Source organism: Oncorhynchus nerka, linkage group LG7, assembly GCF_034236695.1.
Source record: "Oncorhynchus nerka isolate Pitt River linkage group LG7, Oner_Uvic_2.0, whole genome shotgun sequence".
NCBI classification, from domain to species: domain Eukaryota; kingdom Metazoa; phylum Chordata; class Actinopteri; order Salmoniformes; family Salmonidae; genus Oncorhynchus; species Oncorhynchus nerka.
Genome location: NC_088402.1, coordinates 66094786 through 66117845, shown reverse-complemented (window position 1 = coordinate 66117845; position 23060 = coordinate 66094786). Strand labels below are relative to the sequence as shown.

Sequence of the window (23060 nt, the reverse complement as noted above, 5' to 3'; positions counted from 1 at the left end):
CGCCATGGCCTCTTTTCTGCTTTTCTTTTTGATAGGTACTCAAACTCCAGAAAAAAAGTGACATGATTATATAGGGATGTATAGGTTTTTTTCTCCTGAAATACAAACAAGTGGTACCTCTTTAACAATGGTGAGAAAACAATGTTAAGAATTGGTTTTTAGAAGTGTCAACAAGTTCCAACCATACTGGATGCCCGTCAATGACTTGGTTGCTCAGCTGGCAAAAAATAATTGTTTTCACAACATTGTGAAAATGTTGCTGTAAATGACTCTGTTTAATCTCCCTCCCAACAGAGATGAGGAGCTGCTCCAGTACTTGCTGCAGTTGGTTCAGGTTCTGAAGTATGAGTCTTACCTGGACTGTGACCTTGCTACTTTTCTGCTAGAGAGAGCCCTCTCCAACAAGAGGATAGGTCACTTCCTCTTCTGGCATCTCAGGTGAGTGAGTGAGTGGAGTGAGTGAGTGAGTGGAGTGAGTGGAGTGAGTGAGTGGAGTGAGTGAGTGAGTGAGTGAGTGAGTGAGTGAGTGAGTGAGAACAACAACATATCCTAAAAACAGGACAGATCAATGTAAAATGGACAGTATGCAATGTAATCAGGCTACTCACAACTGCTGTCTATGAGTTAAATCCTGTGGGCTAAATTGTTATGATCAGTGGTTTCAAGTTTGTATCTGTCTATTTTTGACGAGCTGATCATAGCGAAAAAGAAAGCACCTCTGCATTTCCCGCTGTGTAAACACATTGCAAATAAAGTTGGGTAGCTGATATTCAGAGCTTAAATAGCCAAATTGATTAGTCACAGGAAGTGTCAACCCATTTTATTTTCATGTCGATAAGACACGTGATGCCCAACTTCCATCAACACGTCTCCAATGCCACTAGCATTAACAACCTTCCCTCGTCTGACATTCGGCAAATCAGATCATAACTCCATACTCCTGCTTCCTGTTTACATGCAGAAACTCAAACAGGAAGTACCCGTGAATCACTCTGTTGAGAAATGGTCACCAGAATCACAGATTATGCTACAGGACTGCTTTGCGCTGATTGGAATTTGTTTAGATACTCTGCCGTTAACATAGACGAGCTAACCACCTCCGTCACACCACTCCAATTTGCATACCGCCCCAAAAGATCCATAGATGATGCAATCTCAATTGCTCTCCACAGTGCCCTCACCCACCTAGATAAAAATACCTATGTGAGAATGCTGTTCATTGACTACAGCTCAGTGTTCAACACTATTGTCCCCTCCAAGCTCGTCACCAAGCTAAGGAGGACTCTGGGTCTGAACACATCCCTCTGCAACTAGATCCTGGACTTTCTGACGGGCCGACCCCAGGTGGTGAAGGTGGCAACATTACCTCCGCCACGCTGACCCTCAACACTGGGGCCCCACAGGGGTGTATGCTTAGTGCCCTCCTGTACTCCCTGTTCACCCACGACTGTGTGGCCACGCCCGGCTCCAACACCATCATCAAGTTGGCTGACACTATGACGTTGGTAGGCCTGATCACCAGCGGTCCTACAGGGAGGAGGTCAGTGACTTGGCAGTATAGTGCCAGAGCAACAAACTCTCCCTCAACGTCGGTAAGACCAAGGAGCTGATGGTGGACTACAGGAAACGAAGGGGCGAGCACGCTCCCATCCACATTAACGAGGCTGCAGTGGAGCAGGTCGAGAACTTCAAGTTCCTCAGTGTCCAAATCACTAAAGACTTAAAATGGTCCTAACACACATGCACATCGTGAAGAAGGAGCGACAGCGCCTCTTCCCCTTCAGAAGGTTGAAAAAGTTTGTCATGGGTCCCTCAAATCCTCTAAACTTTATACAGCTGTACCATTGAGAGCATCTTGACTGGCTGCATCACTGCCTGGTATGGCAATAGTACCACACACACTCACACTGCTCACTCACACATAATATGCACATACATTTATGCACACCCACTCACATACAAGCTGCTGCTACTGTTTATCTTATATCCTGTTGCCAAGTCACCTTACACCTATACATATCTACCTCCATCACTCCAGTATCCATGCACATTGTAAATATAGTATTGGAATTGACCCTTTATATAGTATGCTTGCTTACTTACTTATTGTGTTCGTCATATTTATTTTTATTTCTCGTGTTTTTTCTAGTATTACATTGTTATTGATTATTGCATTGTAGGTTTTTGAGTTTGCAAGAAGACTGTACTTGTGTACACTGTACTTGTGCACACTGTACTTGTGCATGTGACAATACAACTTTAAACTTGAATCAGGATTAATAAAGCCAATGGCCTGTTTTACAAACGGTGGTCCGACATGTAGGCTACACCCCAGTAAGCACAGACCGACGCCAACGTCTTTTGGACGTCTTTTTTTGGTATTTTACAAACGGTAGGCCTACCACATAGATGAGCATTCATAAAATTAAATATCATTCGACACTGTAGGCTATACCTCAGTAAGTACGGACCGACACCGATGCCTTTTAGATGTCTATGTTTGGTTCAGATTTGGTCCAGCCTTGGGGAGGTAGGATTTTTTTTTTTTGTCTCGTCTACAACGGCCCGGACCAGCCATGTGTGTGCGCACCTGGCTGTGTGCACGATTGTGGAACAAGCACTTATAACTCTGTATATGAATTGAACACTAAGGTGGTGTTGGTAGAAGTTGTGACAGAAGCCTTTGTCCTCACTCCAGGTCAGAAATGCACGTATCCTCGGTCAGTCTGCGTTTCGGCCTGATTCTAGAGGCTTACTGCAGGGGCAACATCTATCACATCAAGAGCTTATGTAAACAGGTGAGCACACCTTGAGACTATATACTTGTTAATTCTTAGACATCTGACCATGATATTTGACCATGTCTTTTGTACAATGGCCAGATTCCTTAGAAATAGCATGTGTAGAGGACTAGGGGAGACTGGGGACAATTGTAACATGTTTTGTATTGGACTTTATTGCTCAGAGACCACTCGAACTAGGCCACTAATGTTTTTATATGAGAAACGTACATCTGTCCGCTAATCATTCATACCATTTATAGGTCTGTATATAAGATGGTCTGATCACAATATTGATTTTAATCCGAAAAGTCTGGATGTTACATTTGCCGCTGTGTCAGGGGCAATTGCAACAGTAGGTGGGGTTAAATGTAACACCTAAAAAATAAACAAAATAAATTCACTTAACTTTGATCAAATTAATGTTTATGAATTATCATATTATAGACCTACTGTATGTAATAATTTTGCAAGAAATATAAGTATTTCTATGTACGTAACCAACATTTACAGTAACAGTGTGCATGGCCATTCGGTAGCTCTCAAAACATCTGAAATGTCTGATGGTGTCCAGAATATATCTGTTTACAACTTATTTGGCACTGTACAGGACCCCAAGGCTATTTAAAGTTAGTAATTGTATAGTTAATGTATAATTAATACAACCTTAAAGTTAAAAAAATAAATAAAAAATAAATGTTGCTGCTTGGCTCAGGATCATTTTAACACTGTGTTACAATTACCCCCAACCCAGCAGCCATGACAAAACCTCATGTGCCTAGCAATAGACAACACATGTCAATCATGCCAATGTTTAGCCAACACATAGTGATGAAAATGTTGCTATTTTGAATTCTTGGATATTAATGCTCAGGACAGCATAAGAACAATACAGCCGGTGGGGAAAAAAACTACATTCACCCCTAAAAAACAAACATTTGCTCATGATAGTGACATATTTTTTATTTTTTTACATTTTACCCCCTTTTCTCCCCAATTTCGTGGTATCCAATTGTTAGTAGTTACTATCTTGTCTCATCCCTACAACTCCCATACGGGCTCGGGAGAGACGAAGGTCGAATGCCATGCGTCCCCCGAAACACAACCCAACCAAGCCGCACTGCTTCTTAACACAGCGCGCATCCAACCCGGAAGCCAGCCACACCAATGTGTCGGAGGAAACACTGTGCACCTGGTGACCTGGTTAGCGTGCACTGCGCCTGGCCCGCCACATGAGTCGCTAGTGCGTGATGAGACAAGGATATCCCTACCGGCCAAACCCTCCCTAACCCGTACGACGCTAGGCCAATTGTGCGTCGCCCCATGGACCTCCCGATCGCGGCCGGCTGCGACAGAGCGAACCCAGAGTCTCTGGTGGCACAGTTAGCTCTGCGATGCAGTGCCCTAGACCACTGCGCCACCCGGGAGGCCCAATAGTGAGATATTTTGCTGAAACTTTTCAAGCAATAACCTAAATGGGTATGTACTGTGTGAGTTTAATCTCTATCTTGTTTATGTTTGGAGAAAGTCAAGATGTTACAATTGCCCCTTGTTACAATTGCATGGGATCCCCTACTGGTTTTCTTCCCATATGAAATCACCAACCAGTAGGTGCAAAAATTAAACAATACAGTTTTGTGTCGAGAACACAAATAATGTGGTTAGCAAGTTTTGAGAATGACACAAATTTCAATTTCCACAAAGTTTGCTGCTTCAGTGGCTTTAGATGTTTTTGAAGTATAACTGAAGTATAATTACAAACATTTCATAAGTGTCAAAGGCTTTTATTGACAATTACATGAAGTTGATGCAAAGAGTCAATATTTGCAGTGTTGACCCTTCTTTTTCAAGACCTCTGCAATCCGGACTGATGGCAGCCCATTCTTGCATAATCAATGCTTGGAGTTTGTCAGAATTTGTGGGGTTTTATTTGTCCACCCGTCTCTTGAGGATTGACCACACACTCTCAATGGGATTAATGTCTGGGGAGTTTCCTGGCCATGGACCCACAATATTGAAGTTTTGTTCTCCGAGCTACATAGTTATCACTTTTGCCTTATGGCAAGGTGCTCCATCATGCTGGAAAAGGCATTGTTCGTCACCAAACTGTTCCTGGATGGTTGGGAGAAGTTGCTCTCGGAGGATGTATTGGTACCATTCTTTATTCATGGCTGTGTTCTTAGGCAAAATTGTGAGTGAGCCCACTCCCTTGGCTGATAAGCAACCCCTCACATGAATGGTCTCAGGATGCTTTACTGTTGGCATGACACAGGACTGATGGTAGAGCTCACCATGTCTTCTTCAGACAAGCTTTTTTCCGGATGCCCCAAACAATCGGAAAGGGGATTCATCAGAGAAAATGACTTTACCCCAGTCCTCAGCAGTCCAATCACTGTACCTTTTGCAGAATATCAGTATGTCCCTGATGTTTTTCCTGGAGAAAAGTGGCTTCTTGCTGCCCTTCTTGACACCAGGCCATCCTCCAAAAGTCTTCGCTTCACTGTGCGTGCAGATGCACTCACACCTGCCTGCTGCCATTCCTAAGCAAGCTCTGTACTGGTGGTGCCCCGATCCCGCAGCTGAATCAACTTTAGGATGCGGTCCTAGCGCTTGCTGGACTTTCTTGTGCGCCCTGAAGCCTTCTTCACAACAATTGAACCGCTCTCCTTGACGTTCTTGATGATCCGATAAATGGTTGATTTACGTGCAATCTTACTGGCAGCAATATCCTTGCCTTTGAAGCTCTTTTTGATGACGGCACGTGTTTCCTTGCAGGTAACCATGTTTGACAGAGGAAGAACAATGATTCCAAGCAACACCTCCTTTTGAAGCTTCCAGTCTGTTATTCGAACTCAATCAGCATGACAGAGTGATCTCCATCATTACATTTACATTTAAGTCATTTAGCAGACGCTCTTATCCAGAGCGACTTACAAATTGGTGCATTCACCTTATGACATCCAGTGGAACAGCCACTTTACAATAGTGCATCTAAAATCTCCATCCTTGTCCTCGTCAACTCTCACACCTGTTTTAACGAGACAACCACTGACATGATGTCAGCTGGTCCTTTTGTGGGCTAAAATGCAGTGGAATTTTTTTTGAGATTCAGTTCATTAGCATGGCAAAGAGGGGCTTGGTAATTAATTGCAATTCATCTGATCACTCTGGAGTATATGCAAATTGCCATCATACAAACTGAGGCAGCAGACATTGTGAAAATTAATATTTGTGTCATTCTCAAAACTTTTTGCCACGACTGTACTATCCTAAAACTTTATCAATATTCCATCCTCATTGTCTCTCGGTGCAGAACGAGGCTCTGAACAAGATGAAGGCTCTGAATGACTTTGTGAAGTCGGGCTGGCAGAAGACATCGCGCCAGCAGATGACAGACGACATGAAGCTGTGTATCAAACAGGAGGCCTACATGGAGGCCCTCTCACATCTGCTGTCCCCGCTCAATCCCAGCATCATGCTCTCAGAGATTTGGTGGGTACCTGACACACACAGATGCAGGCACGCACTCACAGACGCACACAAAGTTGCAGACAGACAGACACCCAGGAATGCACACACACACGGAAGCATCATGCACCTCCATGTTTTAAGGGCACTGATAGCCACATTCAGCATCTTTTAATTAATGATGTGTTAAAAATAACTATGTTGTGTATTTTTTTCCCTACAAATGGGTAAAATTATATTATATAGGGAGAAGTCTTCTCCCAGTGTCAACAAATTTGCTTGATGTTGCAGTGCGGACAGATGCAAGTTCATGGACTCCAAGATGAAGCCCCTGTGGCTCATGTACAAGAACAAATGGGTGCAGGGGGACGCTGTGGGCATAATCTTCAAGAACGGAGATGGTGAGAAATCCAAATAACACAGGGGATTCCACATGATACATAATTTTTTTTTAGGTTATATTTTGTATTTGCATTTTTTGGGGGCGCACTGTAATGGTGACCGGTGGTGGTGTTGGTTCTGTATGTCGCCTTAACTATTGTTATATTATATATACTGTATGTGTATGACTGTCCTCTTCGTGGGAGTGTGTTAGTCAACCGATTATTGGAGGACCAAAAAAGCCGATACTGATTAATCGGCCGATTTAAAAAAAATATATATATATATATATATCTGTAATAATGACAATTACAACAATACTGAATTAACACTTATTTTAACTTAATGTAATACATCAATAAAATCAATTTAGCCTCAAGTAAATAATGAAACATGTTCAATTTGGTTTAAATAATGTAAAAACAAAGTGTTGGAGAAGAAAGTAAAAGTGCAATATGTGCTATGTAAGAAAGCTTCCTTGCTCAGAACATGAGAATATATGAAAGCTGGTGGTTCCTTTTAAATATGAGTCTTCAATATTCCCAGGTAAGAAGTTTGAGGTTGTAGTTATTATAGGAATTATAGGACTATTTCCCTCTATACCATTTGTATTTCATTATTAGATGTTCTTATAGGCACATTAGTATTGCCAGTGTAACAGTATAGCTACCATCCCTCTCCTCGCTCCTCCTTGGGCTCGAACCAGCAAGACAACGACAACAGCCACCCTCGAAGCAGCGTTACCCATGCAGAGCAAGGGGAACAACTACTAGAAGGCTCAGAGCGAGTGACGTTTGAAATGCTATTAGCGCGCTAACTAGCTAGCCATTTGACTTCGGTTACACAGCCTCATCTCGGGAGTTGATAGGCTTGAAGTCATAAACAGCGCAATGCTTGACGCACAACGAAGAGCTGCTGGCAAAACGCACGAAAGTGCTGTTTGAATTCATGTTTACGCGCCTGCTTCTGCCTACCACCGGTTAACCCACCGTTCCTAGGCTGTCATTGAAAATAAGAATGTGTTCTTAACTGACTTGCCTAGTTAAATAAAGGTATATAAAAAAATCTTTGTCAAATCGGAGCCCAAAAATACTGTCTTCTGATTGTTATGAAAACTTGAAATTGGCCCTAATTAATCGGCCATTCCGATTAATCGGTCGACCTCTAATCTGAAGTGCATCCTTGGTGGTATCTATGGAGATGCAGGATGCAAGCAGTATCCAGATTGAGAGAACCAGGGGCATCGGGACTAATGTCGAGGCTGGAGAAGAACCACTACTGGCTTCATGGGCAATACCATTGAACTGGAGAGCTAAAGAGACTCACCCTGGACCCTCCAGATTATCTCAAAGTTCCGGCAATGTAGTTAGCTAGGTTAATTAGCTGCCTATCTGCTTGCCAATGTCTGTAGCCTAGGCTACGCACAGCCCGCTGCTCCATAAAGTATATCAGATATCTTCCTCGGCTAAGTTCAGAGACACCAGTCAGCCAACACCATGGAGAGTAGCACTATTTTTTAAGTTTGCTTTTTTATGTTGTGCTATCGTCGTCCAGTCAGCCTAGTAGCTAGGTCTACTGTGTGTATCCCCAAGCTACTATGTTAATTTCTTTATTTTCTGAACCACTCCAAAAAGAAGATGCCTTAGAGAAATTTAAGTTATTCTGTTCTTACACCGGTTAGAAAATATACCCTTTTTCTACTGTATTTACCTAATCTATGGCCATGCAGTTATTTGAAAAGATGCAACAAATACACACTTGTTCATAGATTAATCATTTGCGGTGTTATCCCCCACTCCATGGCCCATCGATTTGTGTGTATTGAGTTATGTCGCATTTATATTGGTCCAATGCGGGAATATTAGATACTGTCACTTGTAAATTAAAGTTATGAACTATTTCTCTTCAGACCGACCTTTAATCATGCTAATTTTGCGCGAATGCCATCGGGAGCATTAATCATACTGGCCTAAATTGTAAGTCTGGCCACCATGAGAAAATTCTATGGAGTCTGCATCTGGGATATTCATCCCATTTCTGGTTGGATATACATGTACCTTTAGCCTGACATAACTTCTATCCTTTCAGATCTCCGACAAGACATGTTGACCCTCCAAATGATCCAGCTGATGGAAATTCTTTGGAAGAAAGAGGGACTAGATCTAAGGTATGTGTTAGCAGCAGGGGTTGGAACCAAAATTATTTTCCAATCGTTTCGTTCTGAACAAAACCATTATTTGTTTTGTTCCATTTCACTGTTCCGACCTGCAAAATAAAGTTCTAAACTGGTTCGAACCAAAAAACTGTTCTTTATCGTTCCTTTCTGTTCCTTTTTAAACCTCTAAAATCAATTTATATATATACACTGCTCAAAAAAATAAAGGGAACACTAAAATAACACATCCTAGATCTGAATGAATGAAATATTCTTATTAAATACTTTTTTCTTTACATAGTTGAATGTGCTGACAACAAAATCACACAAAAATTATCAATGGAAATCAAATTTATCAACCCATGGAGGTCTGGAAAAAGTGGAAAACCACACTACAGGCTGATCCAACTTTGATGTAATGTCCTTAAAACAAGTCAAAATGAGGATCAGTAGTGTGTGTGGCCTCCACGTACCTGTATGACCCCCCTACAACGCCTGGGCATGCTCCTGATGAGGTGGCGGATGGTCTCCTGAGGGATCTCCTCCCAGACCTGGACTAAAGCATCCGCCAACTCCTGGATAGTCTGTGGTGCAACGTGGCGAGACATGATGTCCCAGATGTGCTCAATTGGATTCAGGTCTGGGGAACGGGCGGGCCAGTCCATAGCATTAATGCCTTCCTCTTGCAGGAACTGCTGACACACTCCAGCCACATGAGGTCTAGCATTGTCTTGCATTAGGAGGAACCCAGAGCCAACCGCACCAGCATATGGTCTCACAAGGGGTCTGAGGATCTCATCTCGGTACCTAATTGCAGTCAGGCTACATCTGGCGAGCACATGGAGGGCTGTGCGGCCCCCCAAAGAAATGCCACCCCACACTATGACTGACCCACCGCCAAACCAGTCATGCTGGAGGATGTTGCAGGCAGCAGAACGTTCTCAACGGCGTCTCCAGACTCTGTCACGTCTGCCACGTGCTCAGTGTGAACCTGCTTTCATCTGTGAAGAGCACAGGGCACCAGTGGCGAATTTGCCAATCTTGGTGTTCTCTGGCAAATGCCAAACGTCCTGCACGCTGTTGGGCTGTAAGCACAACCCCCACCTGTGGACGTCGGGCCCTCATACCACCCTCATGGAGTCTGTTTCTGACCGTTTGAGCAGACACATTTGTGGCCTGCTGGAGGTCATTTTGCAGGGCTCTGGCAGTGCTCCTCCTGCATGCATCCTCCTTGCACAAAGGCGGAGGTAGCGGTCCTGCTGCTGTGTTGTTGCCCTCCTACGGCCTCCTCAACGTCTCCTGATGTACTGGCCTATCTCCTGGTAGCGCCTCCATGCTCTGGACACTACGCTGACAGACACAGCAAACCTTCTTGCCACAGCTCGCATTGATGTGCCATCCTGGATGAGCTGCACTACCTGAGCCACTTGTGTGGGTTGTAGACTCCGTCTCATGCTACCACTAGAGTGAAAGCACCGCCAGCATTCAAAAGTGACCAAAACATCAGCCAGGAAGCATAGGAACTGAGAAGTGGTCTGTTGTCCCCACCTGCAGAACCACTCCTTTATTGGGGGTGTCTTGCTAATTGCCTATAATTTCCACCTGTTGTCTATTCCATTTGCACAACAGCATGTGAAATTTATTGTCAATCAGTGTTGCTTCTGTAACAGTATAACTTTAGACCGTCCCCTCGCCCATACCCGGGCGCGAACCAGGGACCCTCTGCACACATCAACAACAGTCACCCACGAAGCATTGTTACCCATCGCTCCACAAAAGCCGAGCAAGGGGAACCACTACTTCAAGGTCTCAGAGCAAGTGACGCAGAGCAAGGGGAACCACTACTTGAAGGTCTCAGAACAAGTGACGTCACCGATTGAAACGCTATTTAGCGCGCACCACCGCTAACTAGCTAGCTTTTTCACATCCGTTACACTCACCCCCCCTTTTGACCTCCTCCTTTTCTGCAGCAACCAGTGATCCGGGTCAACAGCATCAATGTAACAGTAAAACTTTAGACCGTCCCCTCGCCCATACCCGGGTGCGAACCAGGGACCCTCTGCAGGGACCCTCCGATTGAAACACTATTTAGCACAACATTGTGTTGTTTAAGTGTTCCCTTTATTTTTTTGAGCAGTGTATTATTATTATTATTATTATTTTAACATTTAGCTCAACATTAAATTACTTTGTGGATAGAAAAGCTTGCTATGGAGAGGGAAAGCTATAGCTCAGTGAATTATTTACCTTTGTGATAGAAAGACAAGCGAGAGTGAGTGGAGGAGGCGGCTTGGCTTGAAGCACTGGGCATCTTGTGATAACATGCATTATCTAAATTAGGCCCACAGAATTATACCTACAGAGGAGTGGCTTTTATGCAGGAACTTTTAATGACTTCATGGTTTATCGTTGGAGCTAGCTAGCTTGTGTGTGCAGAGCGGCACCAGAATTAAAAACACATCTTACCTTTTTGTAGTTAATAAAGCCAATGTGAAATGTGATAATTATAGTATCCCTAACTAGCATTGAAAAAGTTAATCCATTCTTCTCTAATAAAAAATCTCTCCCTATTTTCTGAATCATGCTTGTAATGTAAGTAGACTACAGCTTTGCTTCGGAAGGTGACGGGCAGGTAGCCTACACACATTCACTGGCAAAGATTTTCAGCTGGCAGACAGACACTGGAAAAAGTTTCTGATTGACAGAGGAGAGGGCTTTGCATTGGTGCTTTATTGCGTTTGTTGTGGGACTGGAAAAAAATCATGTAATGTAAAATAATGTTATTAACCGGTTCCCATGCTTTTAAAATAACGGTTCTGTTCCAGAACAGTATAGACCACTTTCGTTCATGGTTCTGATTTTGTTCCTTGAAAAACTGGATTATTTTTCTGTTTTTGGTTCTTTCATGAACTGGTATCAACCCCTGCTTAGCAGTGGACCTAGTTGTGGGTTCAGTGAACTACACTTACAGGATGAGTAACCTTGCTTGAGACCCATTGAATACCTGCATTAGCCCCGTAAGCTAATACCTAGGGTTTTGCTTGTGGCGCGCAGGAATCCTGGATTTGAATTCAGTAGGTGACATTGCAGTCAAACGGTCCTACAGACATACTGGGAACAGGTTTGGGGAAAATTGATATGATGGTTTTGTAACAATGTACTTAGGGCATACAGTTATACGTTATTAATTGGTATGAGCATATAATATGCCTTATAATGTTTTATGAATGAACTTTTTCTACTGTTTCTGTAAGGATGATCCCCTACGGCTGCCTCTCCACCGGGAACAAGACAGGCCTCATTGAGGTGGTGAAAAACTCAGACACCATCGCCAACATCCAGCGCAACAACAGCAACAGTGCCGCGACTGCTGCCTTCAACAAAGACGCCCTGCTCAACTGGCTTAAATCCAAGAACCCAGAGTAAGTGTGACAGAGACACTGGTCTAGCAGTCATGTCTACGGTGACGGCATGGGTTTGTATGGAGCCTACTGCCCTTTGACACAACCTCTCTCTATCTTTTCCCACTGTCATCCACTGTCTCTATCTGTTCAATATACACTGAGTATACAAAACATTAAGAACACCTGCTCTCTCATTACTGACCAGGTGAATCCAGGTGAAAGCTATGATCCCTTATTGATGTCACTTGTTACATCCACTTTAATCAGTGTAAATTAAGGGTAGGAGACAGGTTAAAGAAGGACTTTTAAGCCTTACTACAATTGAGACATGAATTGTGTACCATTCAGAGGGTGAATGGGCAAGACAAAAGATTTAAGTGCCTTTGAACGGGGTATGGTAGTAGGTGCCAGGCGCACCGGTTTGTGTCAAGAACTGCAAAGCTGCTGGGTTTTTCACGCTCAACAGTTTCCCGTGTGTATCAAGAATTTGCCACCACCCAAAAGGGTATCCAGCCAACTTGACACAACTGTGGGAAGCTTGAAGGCAACATGGGCCAGCATCCCTGTAGAACGCTTTTAACACCTTTTAGTATCCATGCCCCGATGAATTGAGGCTGTTCTGAGGACAAAATATATACACTGACTATACAAAACATTTAGAACACCTGCAATTTCCATTATATAGACTGACCAGGTGAAAGTGAAGCTTTTAGGGGGGGGGGGGGGGGGGGGGGGGCTTATTAGGAAGGTCTTCCTAATGTTTTGGTATACTTAGTGTAATCTGAAAATATCTTCAACTACACTACCAGTCAAAAGTTTTAGAACAGCTACTTATTCAAGGGTTTTTCTTTATTTTTAATATTTTCTACATTGTAGAATAATAGTGAAGACATCAAAACTATGAAATAACACATATGGAATCATGTACTAACCAAAAAAGTGTTAATCTACTTTATATTTGAAATTATTCAAATAGCCACCCTTTGCCTTGATGACAGCTTTGCACACTCTTGGCATTATCTCAACCAGCTTCATGAGGCAGTCACCTGGAATGCATTTCAAATAACAGGTGTGCCTTGTTAAAAGTTCATTTGTGGAATGTCTTTCCTTCTTAATATGTTTGAGCCAATCAGTTGTGTTGTGACAAGGTAGTGGGGGTATACAGAAGCTAGCCCTATTTGGTAAAAGACCAAGTCCATATTATGGCAAGAACAGCTCAAATAAGCAAAGAGAAACGACAGTCCATCATTTTTTAAGTCATGAAGGTCAGTCAATATGGAACATTTCAAGAACTTTGAAAGTTTCTTCATGTGCAGTTGCAAAAACTGTGATGAAACTGGCTCTCATGAGGACCGCCACAGGAATGGAAGACCCAGAGTTACCTATGTTGCAGAGGATAAGTTCATTAGATTTAACAGCCTCAGAAATTGCATCCCAAATAAATGCTTCACAGAATTCAAGTAACAGACACATAACAACATCAACTGTTCAGAGGAGACTGTGTGAATCAGGCCTTCATGGTCCAATTGCTGCAAAGAAACCACTACTGAAGGACACCAATAAGAATAATAGACTTGCTTGGACCAAGAAACACGAGCAGTGGAAATTTTTCCTTTGGTCGGGAGTCCAAATTGGAGATTTTTTGTTCCAACCGCCGTGTCTTTGTGAGACGCGGTGTGGGTGAACGGATGATCTCTGCATGTGTATTTCCCACCATAAAGCGAGGAGGAGGTGTTATGGTGCTTTGCTGGTGACACTGTCTGTGATTTATTTTACAACTCAAGGCACACTTAACAAGCATGGCTACCACAGCATTCTGCAAGATACGCCATCCAATCTGGTTTGGGTTTAGTGGGACTATCATTGACCCAACACACCTCCAGGCTGTGTAAGGGCTATTTTTAATTTTAATTTAAATTTTACCTTTATTTAACCAGGCAAGTCAGTTAAGAACACATTCTTATTTTCAATGACGGCCTGGGAACAGTGGGTTAACTGCCTGTTCATGGGCAGAACGACAGATTTGTACCTTGTCAGCTCGGGGGTTTGAACTTGCAACCTTCCGGTTACTAGTCCAACGCTCTAACCACTAGGCTACGCTCCCGCCCCATTTAACCAAGAAGGACCGTGATGGAGTGCTGCATCAGATGACCTGGCCTCCACAAACCCCCTGACCTCAACCAAATTGAGATGGTTTGAGATGACTTGGACCGCAGAGTGAAGGAAAAGCAGCCAACAAGTGCTCAGCCTATGTGGGAATTCCTTCAAGACTGTTGGAAAAGCATTCCAGGTGAAGCTGGTTAAGAGAATGCCAAGAGTGTGCAAAGCTGTCATCAAGGCAATGGGTGGCTATTTGAAGAATCTCAAATATAAAATATATTTAGATTTGTTTAACACTTTTTTGGTTCCATATGTGTTATTTCATAGTTTCATTATTCTACAATGTAGAAAATAGTACAAATGTAAGAAAAACCCTTGAATGATTAGGTGTTCTAAAACGTTTGACCGGTAGTGTATATCTTCGAAGAAACGAATTACAGATAGGGTAGCTCTCAAACATGCTAAACTGAACCTATGATTTGACCTTAGAGGTGAATTGCACCAGATCTGAGCTTATTAACTGTTTAAACCTCTAAATCCAAGACAATCATACTGGCTAGTTGTGACAGCGTTTTTGCAGTTGCCTTTGATGCTGACTGGCGGGACCTCAATCCTAATCTCTCATAGACAGGCGCACGTAACATAGGATGGTATCGTAGCGTCTGTCAACAGCCTGTGGGAGGCGACGACTAACAAGGAACTTTTTTCCCAGTGCGCAGATGTTTGTCACTTATCATTTAGACCAATCACGATTTCGCTGGTGAATTCACGTGTATTCATCTTTTGAATTTCAGAAGGCAAGGGGACATTTGGCCAATTCTTTGGCTCACAGTTTCCATTTAGTGGGGTGGAGTCTCATTAGTGTCTTTTCTCATACATTTCCCCCAAGAAGCTAATCGAGCATCTGATGCAATTACGCAAAAAAATTACATTTCTGGCTTTGCAAGATTAATCTGGAGGCAAAAGAAACACACACCTGTTTAGGCGAGGTGCTGGCTAGCGAAGTAGAACACCTGGAAAAGAAAAGGAGAGACGCACACTCTAGGAGCTCAGATGCAATAATTTAATAACCTAATAACCAATGTTTCGACAGACAAGCTAAACCTTTAAATAATGTATAAACTATTGGCGTTATATAAGTAATGTTGGGTGGGTGCAGTACAAGGGCTGTCAAAACAGCTCCACATCATACAGAAGCTGCAAAGTGTTAAAGCCTCTTGGTTAGAATGGAATGGGGAATAGCTGTAATAGTTTAACATAGTGAACCCAATAGATGTCTAGACAGGACCGTGTAACATGGCTGTCAATCATCTGTCACCCTCCGAATCTTCTCTGCAAATATTTAATAGAGCTGTGACAAAAACCTGCCTCATGCCTCAACTATATTGAGAGAGAGAGGGTCAAGTGTGTGCGTGCATACCCCACTGTTTCCACTTGACTTGGGAATGTGAGAGAAAGGTAAAGAGATATAACATTCAATGGAGGAAGGGATAAAAGAAAGTGCGGAGAAAGCAAACTGATCCCATGTGGTCTCTCCTCTCTCTCATCTATTTTGTCAGCAGGGATAAACTTGACCAGGCCATTGAGGAGTTCACACTATCATGTGCTGGTTACTGTGTAGCCACTTACGTGTTGGGTATCGGAGATCGCCACAACGACAATATCATGATCAAGGAGACTGGGCAGGTGAGATGCACAGGATTTCCTTTTTTTCTATGTGTAGAAACTTGATAATTTGTATAAGTCTGATTAGAGTGGGTATTCCTGGTAGGAATAGAACTCATTGTTTATACCTAAGAAACAAAAATGTTTAGCTTTTTTATCTTACACAATTAATCATTCATAAAGTAAACTGATGAACACTTATTCTTAGACAGACAATGGAAATGCCAGTAAGTCAAAATAATCACACTTGACCTCTCAAAAACTATGATACTGACTCTACTACATGTGATTGGTGGATGGATCGATAGATGACAAAAGTATGTGGACACGTGCTCGTCAAACATCTCATTCCAATATCATGGGCATTAATATGGAGTTGGTCCGCCCTTTGCTGCTATAACAGCCTCTACCTCTTCTTGAAAGGCTTTCCACTACATGTTTGATCATTGCTGCGAGGACTTGCTTCCATTCAGCCACGAGCATTAGTGAGGTTGGGCACTAATGTTGGCCGATTAGGCCTGGCTCGCAGTCGGACTTCCAATTCGTCCCAAAGGTGTTCGATGGGGTTGAGGTCCGGGGCTCTGTGCAGGCCAGTCAAGTTGTTAAACACTGATCTCGAAAAAACATTTCTGTATGGACCTCGCTTTGTGTACAGGGGCATTGTCGTGCTGAAACATGAAAGGTCCATCCCCAAACTGTTACCACAAAGTTGGAAGCACAGAGTCGTCTATAAAATGCTGTAGCATTAAGATTTTCCTTCACATGAACTAAGGGGCCTAGCCCGAACCATGAAAAATAACCCCAGACCATTATTCCACCAAACTTTACTGTTGGCACTATGCATTGGGGGCCTTCTCCTGGCATCCTCTAAACCCAGATTTGTCCGTCGGACTGCCAGATGGTGACGCGCGATTCATCACTCCAGAGAACCTGTTTCAACTGCTCCAAAGTCCAATGGCGGCGGGCTTTACACCACTCCAGCCGATGCTTGGCATTGCGGGTGGTGATCTTAGGGTTGTGTGCGGCTGCTTGGCCATGGAGACCCATTTCATGAAGCTCCCGACGAACAGTTATTGTGCTGACGTTGCTTCCAGAGAAAGTTTGGAACTCTTTAGTGAGTGTTGCAAACGAAGACAGACGATTTTTACGTGCTAAGTGCTTCAGCACTCCGCGGTCCCTTTCTGTGAGCTTGTGTGGCCTACCACTTTGCGGCTGAGCCGTTGTTGTTCCTATATGTTTATACTTCACAATAACAGCATTTACAGTTGACCAGCGCAACATCGCAAGGGAAGACATTTGAAGAACAAAATCGTTGGAAAGGTGGCATCCTATGACGGTGCCACGTTGAAAGTCACTGAGCTCTTCAGTAAGGCCATTCTACTGCCAATGTTTGTCTATGGAGATTGCATGGCTGTGTGCTTGATTTTATACACCTGTCTGCAATGGGTGTGGCTGAAATGGCCAGATCCACTCATTTGAAGGGGTGTCCACATACTTTTGGATGGATAGATACATATGCGTAGTAGTTAGTTCTACCACAAAGTGACACGTCTTACTACACACAGCAATGCTAATTGTCTTGAAAACACAACCCTAGGCAACAGCAGTGACAATGGTCTGGGATCAATGACAGACTTTCTTAGTAACTTCAAAAAGGGAATCAATCACGAGGCAGACATGCCAGAATGTCGTCATTTAAAACCAGTGGTGGAAAAAGTACTAAAATGTCATACTTGAGTAAAAGTAAAGATACCTTAACAGAAAATGACTCAAGTGACTGTTACCCAGTAAAATACTACTTGCGTAAAAGTCCCAGGTTTTAAATGTACTCAAGTACAGTGGTAGTAAAGGTACTCAATTGTCATACTTGCGTAAAGTACAAAGTAAAAGTAAATGCTATACATCAAATTCCTTATATTAAGCAAACCAGACGGCACGATTATCTTATTTTTTTAAATGGACAGACAGGCACACTCCAACACAGTGTTATATTGATAGATGCCCTAATACTGTCCTGGTTGAGCATTATAAATGTAAAAAAGTACTTTTAGGTGTCAGGGAAAATGTATGGAGTAAAAGGTACATTATTCTCTTAAGGAATATAGTGGAGTAAATGTAAAAGATGTCTAAAATATAAATAGTAAAGTACAGATACCCCCAAAAACGACTGAAGTAGTACTTTCAAGCATTTTTACTTACAGTTGAAGTCGGAAGTTTACATACACCTTAGCCAAATACATTTAAACTCAGTTTTTCACCATTTCTGACATTTAATCCTAGTAAAAATGCCCTGTTTTAGATCAGTTACGATCACCACTTTATTTTAAGAATGTGAAATGTCAGTATAATAGTAAAGAGAATGATTTATTTCAGCTTTTATTTCTTTCATCACATTCCCAGTAGTCAGAAATGTAAATACACTCAATTAGTATTTGGTAGCATTGCCTTTAAATTGTTTAACTTGGGTCAGACATTTCGCGTAGCCTTCCACAACCTTCCCACAATAAGTTTTGGCCCATTCCTCCTGACAGAGCTGGTGTAACTGAGTCAGGTTTGTAGGCCTCCTTGCTCGCACACACTTTTTCAGTTCTGGCCCACAAATTTTCTATAGGATTGAGGTCAGTGCTTTGTGATGACCACTCCAATACCTTGACTTCGTTGTCCTTAAGCCATTTTGCCACAACTTTGGAAGTATGCTTGGGGTCATTGTCCATTTGGAAGACACATTTGCGATCAAGCTTTAACTTCCTGACTGATGTCTTGAGATGTTGCTTCAATATATCCACATAATTTTCCTACCTCATGATGCCATCTATTTTGTGAAGTGCACCAGTCCCTCCTGCAGCAAAGCACCCCACAACATGATGCTGCGACCTCCATGCTTGTGTTCTTCGGCTTACAAGCCTCCCCCTTTTTCCTCCAAACATAACGATGGTCATTATGGCCAAGCAGTTATATTTTTGTTTCATCAGACCAGAGGACATTTCTCCCAAAAAGTATGATCTTTGTCCCCATGTGCAGTTGCAAATCGTAGTCTGGCTTTTTTATGGCGGTTTTGGAGCAGTGACTTCTTCCTTGCTGAGCGGCCTTTCAGGTTATGTCGATATAGGACTTGTTTTACTGTGGATACTGTGGATTTTACTGTTTCCTCCAGCATCTTCACAAGGTCCATTGCTATTGTTCTGGGATTGAGTTGCACTTTTCGCACTAAAGTATGTTCATCTGTAGGAGACAGAATGTGTCTTCTTCCTGAGTGGTATGACGGCTGCGTGGGTCCATGGTGTTTATACTTGCGTACTATTGTTTGTACAGATGAACGTGGTACCTTCAGGCATTTGGAAATTGCTCCCAAGGATGAACCAGACATGTGGAGGTCTACAATTGTTTTTATCTAAGGTCTTGGCTGATTTCTTTTGATTTTCCCATGATGTCAAGCAAAGAGGCACTGAATGTAGGCCTTGAAATACATCCACAGGTACACCTCCAATTGACTCAAATTATGTCAATTAGCCTATCAGAAGCTTCTAAAGCCATGACATAATTTTCTGGAATTTTCCAAGTTGTTTAAAGGCACTGTCAACTTAGTGTATATAAACTTCTGACCCACTGGAATTGTGATACAGTGAATTATAAGTGAAATAATCTGTCTGTAAACAATTGTTGGAAAAATGACTTGTGTCATGCACAAAGTAGATGTCCTAACCGACTTGCCAAAACTATAGTTTGTTAACAAGAAATGTGTGGTGTGGTTGGAGAAAAAAAGATAATGACTCCAACCTAAGTGTATGTAAACTTCCGACTTCAACTGTAAGTACTTCACACCACTGTTAAAAACAAAGTTTGAAAGCAAAACCTTTGCAGTGGTTTTAGTGAAGACAGATGATGCAAACTAGCCACTTTATAACAATTTATATAATTCATAATAATCTGTAAAGCATTTAAAAAATCTAATGAAATGTTATTTGTCACATGCACCAAAGACAACAGGTTTTTGTTAAATGCTTACTTACAAGCACTTAACCAACAACGCAGTTCAAGAAATAGAGTTAAGAAAATATTTACTAAATAAGCGAAAGTAAAAAAATCAATAAAAAGTAACACAATAAAATAATTATACAGAGTCTATATATATATTGGTACCGAGTCAATGTGCAGGGCTACAGGTTAGTCGTGTTAATTTGTACATGTAGTTAGGGAAAGTGACAATGCATAGATAATAAATAGCAAGTAGCATCAGTGTAAAATCAAAGGGTGGTAGGGGGTGTCAGTGTAAATAGTCCAGGTGGCCATTTTGTTAATTGTTAAGCAACCTTATAGTTTGGGGGTAGAAGCTGTTAAGGAGCCTAGACTTGGCGCTGTGGTACCGCTTGCTGTGCGGTAACAGAGAGAACAGTCTATGACTTGGGTGACTGGAGTCTTTGACAATCCTCTGACACCGCCTAGTGTAGAGGTCCTGGATGGCAGGAAGCTTGGCCCCAGTGATGTACTGGGCCGTACGCACTACCCTCTGTAGCACCTTACGTTTGGATGCTGAGCAGTTGCCATACCAGGCGGTGATGCAACCGATCAGTATGCTCTCAATGGTGCAGCTGTAGACCTTTTTGAGGATCTGGAGACCTACGCCTAGGGCTGTTGCGGTGACCACATTACCGTCACACCAGCGGTCACGAGTCACGAAGGCAGTCAAATTCCACATGACCGTTTAGTCACAGTAATTAGGCTTCTCCAAGCTCTGATGGTGCTGCTGGTCATTAGTAGTCTACCAAACTTGCTTAACTGCCTGTTACTCAGCACTCTATTGTCCCTCTAATCACTCTGACATCAATGCAAATGTATATGAAAATCTAATCAAACACGTCACGAGAGCCCATTACGCAACATTTCTATAGGCAATGCAATTGCGGGAGAAAACAGAGTGATGGCCGCTAATAAAAAGACTAGAATCCCATCAGCTTTCTATAGGCTAGGCCTACTATATTTATTTCTCAACTTTCCTAATATTAAGCACATTGCTTATATTTACAACAGGAGTATAGCCTACCTGGCTGGCATGAAAATAAACTACGGGGAAAATTGTTCTCCATTCGCTATTTAAGTGCATAGATGACGGATTTTTTCCCCACTGCCCCTGTTTCGATACAGGTGCATGATAATGGTCCATTCTAAATCAAAACAAATTTCACACATATATTATTTAGTCTATGTAAAGACAAGATGAAATCAAGAATAGTCTGATGGGTGACAATATTAGCCTATCAATTGTGAATGATATATTATCACTTGTGAATGATGCCCTGCATAAGAAACTATGTCTTTTTAAAAAACTTTTTGGAATCATTGTCACACACCTCACGTGGCCTAGCCCATAGGCCAATGTGTTTTAATGAGATTTGTATCACAACTAAAGTGGCCAATACTTCTTCAAATTAAGCTCATTAATTTGTTTTACATGCCTAACTGGCATAGATAAGCAGTGCTGAGTTTCCAGTTTGGGGAAGATCATTTTCACCATAAAAATGCACCTTTATAATATTAGCATTACATGAAAAATTGCATTTGCAGTGACTTTTGATAATGGTGTTTTCCGCTAATGGAACATTCACGCTTATAGCTGACTACCATGTGCGCATTGCTGCGCTTATAATTTGAAAAAATAGCCAAATAGTTTATCAACATTTTAAGTTCAACTTTCTGATCTGTTGCGTCATCCACATTGCATAAAAAACGTTTTTTTGATGCTAGTGGTTGTATTAATTTGGGATCTATCGCATCCCACAACTGTCCCAGAATGTTTGGAATATTTATTTATGGCACAGAATAGAATAGTTAGACTTTTGTGCTATGGGGATAGTAGATTGACATAGGCTAGTGCTTTTGCTGTTCGTTATAGGCAGCCATCTTGTTGGCTGATGAAAAGTAAATGTGGACAGTTCTTCCAATATTTTCTCTATGCACCTCGGAATTGAATAAGCACGTGCGGAGTTGGGCAATGTGTCTCTTCACTTGTAGCCTGTGAGAAAGATCATATCACATGATGGAGTGCGCAGCCCTCAGGGAGAAGGGCACAACGGTCACTGGCCGCAAAAGGCATAGATTTTTTATTTAAGGTGCATTACGGCCACACAAAGGGGATGCTGCCGTGAAATTCTAGGCATTATCAAGTCCTGGTCAAATTGTGAATGATTGACTGATGTAGTGTCTACAGGCTGCACAAAAAACAGAGCAGAGTTCATGCCATTCAAGCGACTTTTTTCAATTCATCATTAGTCGCACCATGCAGCCATACAATGTATTAAAAATCAAAACATACAGTACCAATCAAAAGTTTGGCCTACTCATTCCAGGGTTTTTCTTTATTTTTACTATTTTCTATGTTGTAGAATAATAGTGAAGGTGTCAAAACTATGAAATAACACATATGGAATCATATAGTACTTTTATATATATTTTTTTTTAACCAAAAAAGTGTTGGCTGCTTTTCCTTCACTCTGCGGTCCAACTCATTCCAAACCATCTCACTGGTACTTTCTGCTTTAGTTTTTGCTTGTAAGCAGGAATCAGGATAGAATTATGGTAAGATTTGCCAAATGGATGGCAAGTGAGAGCTTTGTATGCTTCTCTGTGTGTGGAGTAAAGGTGGTCTAGAGTTTTTTTTCCCTCTGGTTGCACATGTTGGTAGAAATGAGGTAAAACGGATTTAAGTTTAAAGTCCCCGACCACTAGGAGTGCCGCTTCTGGATGAGCATTTTCTTATGGCCTTATACAGCTCGTTGAGTGCGGTCTAGTGCCAGCATCCGTTTGTGGTGGTAAATAGATGTTTACAAAAAATATGGTAGATAGTGTGGTCTATAGTTTATCATGAGGTACTCTACCTCAGGCGAGCAATACCTCGAGACCTACTTAATATTAGAAATCGCGCACCAAATGTTATTGACAAATAGACACACACCAGACGTAGGTGTTCTGTCAATGCACAGACAACCCAGCCAACTGAATATGATCTGCGTCGTCGTTCAGCCACGACTCGGTGAAACAAGATATTACATTTTTTAATGTCCCGTTGGTAGGATAGTCTCAAGCGGAGATCATCCAGTTTATTTTCCATTT

General features: G+C 42.2%; 1 protein-coding gene across 4 annotated transcripts in view; it reads left to right on the top strand.

Annotated features, from left to right (window-relative positions):
• pik3cd (phosphatidylinositol-4,5-bisphosphate 3-kinase, catalytic subunit delta) overlaps positions 1-23060 on the top strand; it is a 48841-nt gene that overhangs the window by 21392 nt on the left and 4389 nt on the right. For 3 of the 4 annotated variants that reach the window (XM_029664593.2, XM_029664591.2, XM_029664594.2), the window contains 7 exons: positions 295-438; positions 2699-2798; positions 6094-6272; positions 6540-6649; positions 8718-8796; positions 12039-12206; positions 15848-15974. In XM_029664593.2, coding sequence (XP_029520453.1) covers positions 295-438; positions 2699-2798; positions 6094-6272; positions 6540-6649; positions 8718-8796; positions 12039-12206; positions 15848-15974 — 907 coding nt within the window. The remainder of the gene's footprint in view (positions 1-294; positions 439-2698; positions 2799-6093; positions 6273-6539; positions 6650-8717; positions 8797-12038; positions 12207-15847; positions 15975-23060) is intronic. The other variant, XM_029664592.2, reaches the window with a different exon arrangement.